Source organism: Achroia grisella, unplaced genomic scaffold (assembly GCF_030625045.1).
Source record: "Achroia grisella isolate CSIRO2021 unplaced genomic scaffold, CSIRO_AGI_Agris_v1 utg558, whole genome shotgun sequence".
NCBI lineage: Eukaryota > Metazoa > Arthropoda > Insecta > Lepidoptera > Pyralidae > Achroia > Achroia grisella.
The window spans coordinates 1,806,205-1,816,807 of NW_026712938.1; the positions used below are offsets into that span (position 1 = coordinate 1,806,205).

Sequence of the window (10,603 nt, forward strand, 5' to 3'; positions counted from 1 at the left end):
CTACAACATTATAAATGTTTATAATTTTATTTTCCATAATTTAATGAGTAATTTTTACACTGTTACTAAGGGGTCCTTATCGCAGTTGCTCACGAGCACTTGTACTTTCTTATCTAATCTATTTTGTAGATCTGACGAAAATATGCGTAGGAAACCTCTTTCGGAATCTGAATGGTTTGTTAAAATAACAGATATTCCCTTTTGAGAAGCATCGAGGACATCGTGATGGAGCATTTCACCTAAAAATAGCAATATACATTCTTGTCATTTATCTCGACAATTTAATGATAATTACAAATATCAAACAAACTATATTTTTCGGGATTTTATCTAGACAAGATATATAGTTTATTTTTAATCCATCGGTAAACTTGCTCTTGTTGTTTGGACCAGTATCTTTGGTTTAACTCGGCAGATTATATTTCTGTGCCTTTTCTTACTTTCTCTACTGAACAATATTTTTTTATTTCATATTAAATAACAAAAATTAATTAGATATAGGAAGTTCAATGTGCCAATTATATTTTTATCAATCATTTAAGTAATTTATGCTTGTTGTTAAGAAGACATAGTCTTCCGAGCCTTAGGTACTTATTACAGGAACATTTACTTATAACATAGAGATTGATCAGTATATCAGTAGAAGTAAACAAAAACAAATCCATAGATTCCGTCTGATATAAACTTACTTAACATTAAGTTGCATTTCTTACCTGTTAAATAAAGATCAGCAACAACTCCCTTTAAAACGGAACTGCCCGAGCCAGCGCAAAGTGCTACGGTTCGAACTTCATCAGATAACAATTTATTTCTGCCTATAGCAAAACGCACGTACTGCAGACCAGTGACTTCCTTCACTTTCGAAATAGCTTCAGATAACGATATGCCTGTTTGTAGTTTCAATATCCTAAAAATAAATTAATTCTTTCAAATTTGCTAGTTAATAAGTAAGTTTTTTTTTATGTTTTCTATATCGTCCAGGAATTGAAGAGTTAACATCTGACTGATGTCTCTGGACTCTCTGTAACTCAGGATAATCAAGACAACGTGAACTAGTTACAAGCTAAGCAGAATTTGTGTTATGGATAACTGATAGAAGTATTTAAATTATTTTGTTTGTAAATAAATACATAATATAGTAAATAACCAGGCCAAACAATCATACTCATGAATACGAATGTTTGCACCATGGGAGGAATCAAACCCACTATGCGGTACATGTACAGTGGTGTGGTGAACCGCTTTACACGTTTTCCTTTACTTCTCCAAAAAAAGCCTCATTTTATTTTGTTTTCAATAAAAGCTGTCGGCATAATAAATTTAAAAATGCTTCAATGTGTTGCAAAAATACGTGACAGTTGTATTAAAGTATCAGATAAGAAACCTTTATAACAAGATACATAATGTCATAGACTTAAGGAGCAGGAATTCATACCATAGACTTAAGATGCACCTGATCAATCTTAGCTATATAAGAATTGTTGCTGCTTTTTGAGGGTTTTTGGCTATTGTCAGGTGTTAAGACCTGTACCTGTACCTGTGGGTGTTAAGCACAGTGATCTATTGTACATAAATTGTTAGTTCATTCTAAGATTTAAGGGATTTTTACAATTTATCAAGAAATGACATTTGCAAGTACTTATTAACGTTAAAATAACGTTTTCGCGCGGCCTTTTTTACTTGTACTCTATTTTTAGAAGAATAAAAAAATGCTGGAGACATAATAAATATAATTTAGGCCTTCGATAATACTATAATATAATCAAATATAAATATATATATAATAAAATCACTACATACCTTCCGGCACCCACAGAGGGGTCAGTCCTTGTTATGATTGGTGCAGACTCTGCAACCAAGAAAGGACTAGCCAGCCAATCATTTACACCTCCTTTAACACAGTCCCAACTAGTATGCGGTGAGTATAACGATATCCGCTTTTCTAACAGTAAAGACAATACGCGTTCTTTCCATGACCTAAAAGAATATTAAACATTTATACATAATGCACTAAAATTAACTGAATGTGAATAATTCTTCAGTACTTTTTTTTTATTCTATTCACAAATTAAAAATGTATACTAGGAATAGCTTAGTGAATTTTGAATACCTGTATAAATTTTTGTAGAATAGACAGAAATTTGTATCTGTAAATAATTAATGTAGTACTTACTGGTTTGTAAAATTTTAAGTTAATACTACTCACTTTTGTACAACAGATTTAAGAGGCGCGAATATTGGAGGATGATATGAGATAATCATTTCACATTCTTTACCATCTGCTTCCAGAGCCACATCTTCAGTCAAGTCATTTGTCAATAAAATTTTGGTTACCGGTCTGGAATAAGTAGTGTATTATTAATTTATTTCAAGAATTCAAATAAATAATATAATGACTAAACAAATAGAAATAAATAAATAACCCTGGATAATTAATACAGCGTCAGCAAGCAGAGCTTGTGTTATGGGTACTAGACAACGATATAAATACGATATTTTTTCTTGTAAATACATACAAACACCCAGTCTGATACAAACAATCATAATGAATACAAATGTTTGCGCCATATGAGGAAGCGAAACTGCGACCATCGAAAGTGAAGTATGCTAAACCGTTAGACTACCGGGGCCGTCATAATAAAGGTTTACTTTATTAACCTTAAACTTTAAATATGATAATGATAAGCCCATCCCAATAATAATACAGCACCATCTAGTCACAAGATAAGCTGAACGATTTATTTTATGTACACAAAAACTGTTAGAAGTTCTTAATTTAGGATGTGTTTTTTCCAAATACATATATAATTTCATATAGTACCTACCTAGGAGAATATGGTTCTACCAACAAGCCCGTATTATCCCAACTCTCTGACAGCTCCTTGGGTGCGAACTTTTCAAGAACCGATACAACATCCACCAGTGACACTCCAGGGAATTTGCCGTTTGACATTTTTGATGTAACAATAGATGAAAAGTTACTTAATAGTAATAGTTTCTTTGAACTAACTGATCTTCCTAATTTGAAAAGCATCAGATATGAACTGAAATTTAAGAGATTACTTTCACGGTTTTCATGTTTTGTACTGAGATAGCAATTTTAATCATTGTGATCATAGAAAAACAATATTTTAAATAACTTTGCATAAATAAAATACATGGACTATAACATTTTGTTTATTTCTAAAATATCTGTTCCCTTATATATATTCAAGGAATCAAAAACCTTATTTACAAACAACTAAATTTAGTTATACAATTATTTGTTACATAATTTTTATCACATAATTCTTAACCACATTAGTCCTACTCAGAAAATTTCCATATTCTAATTTCACCATCATCACTGCAAGATAACAGTTCTTGACTTCCTGTAGGATTCCAAGTGACACAATTGACATCTTGTGAATGAGAATTTAATTTTGTACATATTAGTTCAAAAGTTGGTGCATTAGGATCAGAGTCTTCAGACTCTTTGAAGATCCTTATAATATCATCCCCACATGCTGTAGCTATTAATCCTGTTTTGTGACACCAAGCAACATCATACACACATCTTGTGTGATACCCTGATAATGTACACACACATTTCCATACGGATTCTTTGTCTGCGACCACTACACCTTCCTGGTTATCAGGCTTATATTCTTTCCAAATCTTAACAGTTTTATCATCACTGCAAGTAACTAGGCGCTCCCCTGTCTTATCAAAAGCTAAACTCCATACAGTAGACTCATGGGAGATAAGTGTAGCTACACAAGTCCAATCATTGTTTAGGAGATCTTCTTTGTACAATTTAATAGTATTGTCATATGAAGCCGATGCCAAGATATCTAGTGAAGGATGCCAAGCAACCTATAAATACAATATATCTTATCAATTGAAATTCCATTTAAATTTAAATTGTATAACATACAAATATAGAGATCAACAAACTTTTTTAACATCTTGATTGTGGGCATTGAGAACTGATTCACACTCATATTCATCTTCTCCTGCAACTTCCCACACCCAGACTGATTTGTCTCGACCACATGTCGCTAACAGTTGTCCAGATGGGGACCATGCCACACTTTTAACTTCATTTTCATGGCCTTCCAGTGTAGCATTACATTCAAATTGACCTATTAAAGTAGAGTGCAAGTAATAATAAACAACTTATATCATTATGTTATTGATTGGTTATTTAATTTGTTATACACACCACTTTTCTTGTCCCAAATTGCAGTAGTAGCATCAAAGCTTGCCGATGCCAAAAAATTACCACATGGAGACCAAGCTACTTCTCTGATAGTGCGTTGATGGCCATCCACAAGAACTGTTTTTACAGTCCATTCCAGTCCTTCTTTGCTCCATAATTTTATTGTTTTGTCTTCACCACAAGATGCAAATATATTTCCTAATGGATGCCATGCTACATTCCAAACGATGCCTTTATGGCCATGTAATGTTTGCAACAAATCTAAATTTGCCATGGTATTCTGTTCATCAAAATATTAAATAGTTTTTAAGTAATTATTGCTTAAGTCGACAAATCTTCTTAATTTATTATTGATATAGTATAAACATCTATTTATAGATATTCTTTAAAGATAAGTTATAATTTTAAATCTTCTATGGTACAAAATATATTGTAATTAAATATAATACTTACCAAATATATGTTTATATTAGACTTAGAGGTTAATTTAATGAAATATAGTAGACTTATTTAAACTTAGTCAATGTTACTGACTAATACTGACTGTCGTCTGCAAAGTACGGTTAAGTCAATCAATATGTCATGTAATATTGTTTTAAATTATCTTCATCTTTTCAGAAAGGCAATGTATATATTCATACAGCCAAGTCAATTTAGTAATGTAATAAATAATAATAAAATGACATTGACAATCGATGGTAATGGAATGCACCAATCCTAGATTAGGGGTTTACTCCCTAAATTTGTAGGAATGTGGATAAATTTAAGGGGGTCTTCCTATGTGATGGGTTGAAAAAATCGATTTTTTTCATTTTTTTTTGGACAGTATAAATATAAAATTTCAGCTAAAAATATTCAGTCAAACTAGAGTTAACATGTCTCCACGAGATCGGCTTATCTGAAAAAAAAAAAAACGGCGTTTTAATTTGTAGGCTTAAGCACGGAATGACCTATAATCAAATGAATATAAAAAAAATTGGATTTTTGATAGACATTTGAAATAAAAGTTGCAAATTAGGCGTTTTGTTTTTTGTTTTAAAAAAAGATGAAAATTTTCAGCATGCGTTTACATATAACACAATAGCCGTTTCTGAGATACAATGGAGGAAAGTTTGAAAAACACAGTTTTGAGAAAAACGCGTTTAAAGTTTCAAGTCGTTAAAAACTATTAAAATATCAAACTCTCAATCGGCGATGCCTGGTCCATAGAGTCGTGAAACTCTTTTAAAGCAGATTGTTCAGCTCTTGAGTCAATCCTGGCTTGTTTAACGACAACTCACCGCTCCGAACCGCTCTTTCTTTATACCTGAAAACCTTCATTGTATCTTTAAAACGACTTCAGAATGAATTTTCTAAAAATAAATCTTCGAAAACCGGTTTGCTTGGACTTGCGGAATTAGAGGTGGTTTATGATGAAATTGGTCCGTATTCTTAGCCATTTACACCAATGACAAAATTGATGCTGAGGGTTTTCATCAGAAGAACATTTGTGATAGTACGTTGCCCAAACTTCCTTTCTCATATCTTCAAGCGAATCTAGATGGCGTCGAATTGCTAATCCGTAGAATTTTGCAATTTCTTGGATAACTTTATCAGTAAGTTTACCTGCTCCTTTTCCTGTTTAAGTCTTAGAAACGTGTCTAAACTTGTATAAACAAATATAAAAAAAAATCGATTTTTTCAACCCATCACATCTTTAAAACGGAAGCTTTACTACCGTATTCTAGACATGTTAAGGGAGCAATTTATGAAAAAAAAAATCGATTTTTTCAACCCATCACATAGGAAGACCCCCTTAATAATCGAAGCTTAAAATATAACTATATAGTTTGCTTACAAGAATCAACAACATCAGTGGTAACCCCATGGCACCATAAAATATGAAATTAATTAAAAAATTGTACCACAATGTTTAATAAAAATTGTTTCTATCGCTATGTAATATTATGTTATCTGTGCTATCGCTTTGTGGTTACTTTAGTGGGCAAATATTAAATGGGTAACCAGAATATGGTTTATAAACACGCAAAAATTATACTATTTGTTATAAGTACAAATAAAAGAATAATTACAATGACAAACTTAAGATGATTGCATTGAAATGCTCTGTCTAGTGGGCCTGGTTAAACATAGTTGGCAACACTAATCACAAAATAAAAAAAAACTACAACCTCTAATGCCATAACCAAACATGTAGTTTTTTTCAAACTGTAAATATTACCAAATTAATATAAAATTTATTAGTTCTAATTACTGTTTTTGAATATAAATTGTGATATTCAAAGTGGTGTCCTTAATATGGAGAATAGCAATAAAATTGTTCCACCGCATCTCAATGCAGAAGTTTACAGAACAGACACTACCGGTACCACCACAGTCTCTTATTTAGATTATATTCTTATTCAGAAAGGTATGTACACACAGTTTTAACTTATTTTAATATTAATACTTGATGATAAATGGTATGAAACATTTTAGGTATTATTTTTTATTGCAGATAGCAGTGTGCTTATAGGTTGCTCAGAGTTAACTGGACGTTACTGGAACGGGGGTGCTAGCGTTTACACAGACATTCAAGATGCCCTGAAATGTCACAATGGTACAAAAAGTAGTATATATTTGACAAGTGGTACTGCAGATGGATGTTTTATCGGTAATTCTAGTAAGGTGAGGTTGTAATTTCAGAGATTAGTCCACACTTGCATGTATCATACATTTATCTATATCCACATGGTACTTATTTTCTTTAAAAGAATTATTGTAAGTATTATTAGATTCAGTAGTAAGCAATTGCTATAGGTTTATAGAGAAATTAGATACATATATATAAATATCTTTATTCTTGTAGGTCTATCAGACTTATGATATATCAAATCTACTGTCAGTATGGCATTCTTTTTACATTATGTAAAATTTGTCAATTCATATAAATTCTCTGTGTTCTGACAGAGTGGAAAAATATGTGACCTCTCCTTTTCATTCCTAGGGTGACATAACAGAAATGGGAAATCAAAGGACACATCAACATGAGTAAGAGAAAATATAGTATGCTATAGTGGTCAATAAAATAATTATTATACTTATACTAGCGAAGAAATTTATAAAATTATTTTCTTAGGTAGCTTGGTGACAAACTATATTTATCGGATGCTTATATTTGCATGATGGTAAATGGTAACTACATACATGAACAGAACTATGGACATGATAATATCATATGACACCTGTGCTTCCATTCATGAGTTTCCATTCCCCATGACTTAGATATTATGCCTCTTATCATGTAATTCCTGCTTAATCTGACCCTACAACCAAAATAGCTTATAAAGCAAACTGCTTGGCAGCTAAGATAGGAAAGACTTAGAGACCTACTCATACAACTTTTTACACTCTACCTCTGGTATTTGAGTAGTTTTACATTGGACTTTATTACTTCTTTTATAGGGAAAATATTTGTGTTATTTATTATGTTCACATTAATTTTAATTAAGTACTTACTATTACTTATATACTGAATGTAATAAATAAGATAATAGAAATATCTTTTTCATATTTTTTAGGTATTATTATGTGAAGACAGCGGTGCAGTGAGTATATGGTCAACTACATGTGATGCATGGAAACTCTGGAATGAAGATATATCTGCAGCTGAACATGATGATGCTGCATTGGCTGTTGGGTGTTTAGTTCCAGAAAAAGAATATATAACAGTAGGAGGTGATGGAAATGTAAAGGTACTACATGTACACATGCATAGACGCTGTATTATATACATTACTTCTTTTTATGCTTTCTACTTTTTTATCTATAAATAAAATAACAATATAGAAATTGAAGTTTTGTGATTATGAATATGTAAATCTTATTATTAATATTATAGACACTAAAGTTTGTGAGTATGGATGGATATAACAATAATAATTGTTAAATCATAAATATATTTGGTGTAAATATATTCTTTCCTGTAAAATACAGTACAGTACAGTAGTCGTCTACAGTAGTGTCAAGGCCATTAATATTTTCTGAAATTTAGTGTTGTAACAAACAGACAAACATATTTTTTGTTGTACTTATATTATGGACTCTAATCTCCACATTTAACCCTCATCTGAGCCATTGTGTTTATGCTGTACTTATGAAATCCATAAATGTTCTAAATATTGCACAATATAGATGTCAAATATAAAATGTAAATTTAGTACATTATTTTATTATCATTGATTTCAATGTTACAGATATGGGATATAAATGAAATGATATGTATGACAAATTATAACGCTGCTCACAGCAGAGCCATATACAGTGTGTCAGTGAAGTCCAATTCCAACACTATTTTTGCAACTGGTTCATTAGACGAATTTATAACTTTGTGGGATCAAAATGTTTCCAAACCAGTCCTGGGTAAGTTATTTGTTTTGCTATAGAATAGAATAGAAAAACCTTTATTCTAATAAATTAATTTAAGCATTTTTGAATAGTCATAGTTTTTTTAATCATCCAGGAATCTGTCTCATCACAAGAAGAATGAGAAAGAAACCTGTGTGTCACTCTTTTAAATAATCGTTGTAACTTTACATTTTTAAGTCAAAATGTGTGAATACAAACTACTAACTAGCATTAATTTATTAGGGCTAAAATACTAAATAGATTAGAACAGACGAATCCCTATAAACAGCACTTGTTCACAAGTGCTTGTTCCGCCATCAGTGCACTCAACCATATTGTAAAGAGCATTGATCTGGCTTATTTTCTCCAGGTGGAATGTCACTTTGATTTCTACTCTAGTTACAGAGAAAAAATATTTTTGTATATTTGTCAAAACTATAATAGTATAACTCTCTCACTATATAATGCTATGTGTTAGTATTATTTATATATATTATTAGTATTATTGGTATATTTATATTTGTTTATGTATAGGTATATTTGTTTTTCTCAGATTTAGTACAAAATAACTGTGGCATCCGTTGCTTACAATGGATAGATGAAAATAGACTAGTATTTGGCGATGAGGCTGGGGTGTTAAGTTTAGTAGATGCTAGAAATCCTCAAGAAGTTACAAAATTAACAGAATTTCCCGCTGCTGTTCATAAGTTGGTTGCTCATAGAGAGTAAGTATATTCGTTTTGTAAGTATTTAAGTTAAGAAAAATATCTGTCTCAGTTTAATTGGTTTTTATTTTTGGGTCATTAATATGAATGAAATGTGCAGTCAGAAATATTAATTGACTCACAAAGTATATTTTTGGTCTCATCCTGAAATGAACACAGGATCTCACAGTAAATACACCCAGTATTTCAGAGTCGTAAATAATATATATATATATATATTACTTCTATACTACTTATATATATATATGTATATATATAATACTTCAGGATGCTGTTAAATATTTTTAGTAGTCGTACCTTTGTAAGACATTTTAATGGTACTAATATTTATTTCCTATTTTCATTTGCAGATCTCATAAAATGGGAGTATGTTGTGATAATAATATAGTATCAGTGTGTTCAGTAAGTGAAGATTGTATAGCTAATGTTGTGTACCATGACAGGCACATGCACAAGAATTATGTAAGAGGAATGGCATGGGATATTAAGGAAGACAATGTATTACACACATTAGGATGGGATGGAACAATACAAACACACAATATAGTATGGGAATAATAGCACCTTTTTGGGGAATATATATTTTCATAGTAATAAATGAAGTATCCCACCATTCTATTTGTTTCAATCATGATTCCGATAGATTGGATCAAACACCGGATCCTTTCTCAATTGTCTTACATTATTCTTTATTATTTATAATACACAGGAAAAAATACATAATATATTGATGAGTTGTTGAATTTATTCCCAAATTACAGAAAAAATCTGAAATTAAATGCATCACGTTTGTTTTGTTTGTGCGCAAATAATTTTTTTTTTTTTTTCTCTTTTCTTATCTGCAATCAGTCCCGGAACTATGAGCAGATTTTTTGGGTGTGGGATCTAAGAATGGAGTGTCCACCCCAGCGGGCGAATCTACTCCTTAAGCATGCTGCAAACATTACACAATGTCGCTTCTTTTTAGTCGCTTGGGGTAAAGTATTTGTAGTAATTGAGCAGCCAGTTGATTCGGGTGGTCACATAGTCGCTTTTTATATTTTTCTTTACAATTGAGGATCTCCTCCTTTACTGTCAGTACGCCAAGTTCCTTGTGAATTTCGTTGTTGGTGATGTACCAAGGGACACCCGATATTGTTCTCAGTATAATATTTTGGGCCCTTTGAATGATGTTAACATTTGACTTTGACGCACTTCCCCAAAGTTGTAAGCCGTATGTCCATACAGGTTTTAGAATGGACTTATAAATCAGTAGTTTATTGTCAATAGACAGTTTTGTATTTCGACCCAT

At 31.3% G+C, this 10,603-nt stretch overlaps 2 protein-coding genes across 4 annotated transcripts; one reads left to right on the forward strand and one right to left on the reverse strand.

Annotated features, from left to right (window-relative positions):
• Nucleotides 1-31: 31 nt before the first annotated feature.
• On the reverse strand, nt 32-4,746 carry LOC131848444 (probable cytosolic iron-sulfur protein assembly protein Ciao1). 3 transcript variants are annotated; one of them, XM_059198309.1, is made up of 6 exons: nt 4,655-4,746; nt 2,826-3,044; nt 2,207-2,338; nt 1,801-1,977; nt 714-907; nt 32-239 (listed from the first exon to the last, which is right to left on the reverse strand). In XM_059198309.1, exons 2-6 carry the CDS (start codon nt 3,032-3,034, stop codon nt 55-57), a joined length of 897 nt encoding a protein of 298 aa, XP_059054292.1. In that variant the 5' UTR covers nt 3,035-3,044; nt 4,655-4,746; the 3' UTR covers nt 32-54. The 3 variants fall into 3 exon arrangements, with proteins under 3 accessions (XP_059054292.1, XP_059054294.1, XP_059054291.1); XM_059198311.1 differs by lacking the exon at nt 2,826-3,044; XM_059198308.1 differs by lacking the exons at nt 32-239; nt 714-907; nt 1,801-1,977; nt 2,207-2,338 and adding exons at nt 3,937-4,124; nt 4,205-4,481 and having other exon boundaries at nt 2,852-3,855.
• Nucleotides 4,747-6,498: 1,752 nt separating this feature from the next.
• Nucleotides 6,499-9,944, forward strand: LOC131848445 (methylosome protein WDR77-like). Its single transcript, XM_059198312.1, has 6 exons — nt 6,499-6,611; nt 6,699-6,868; nt 7,762-7,935; nt 8,437-8,602; nt 9,141-9,312; nt 9,663-9,944. Exons 1-6 carry the CDS (start codon nt 6,500-6,502, stop codon nt 9,868-9,870), a joined length of 1,002 nt encoding a protein of 333 aa, XP_059054295.1. The 5' UTR covers nt 6,499; the 3' UTR covers nt 9,871-9,944.
• The last annotated feature ends 659 nt before the right edge of the window (nt 9,945-10,603 follow it).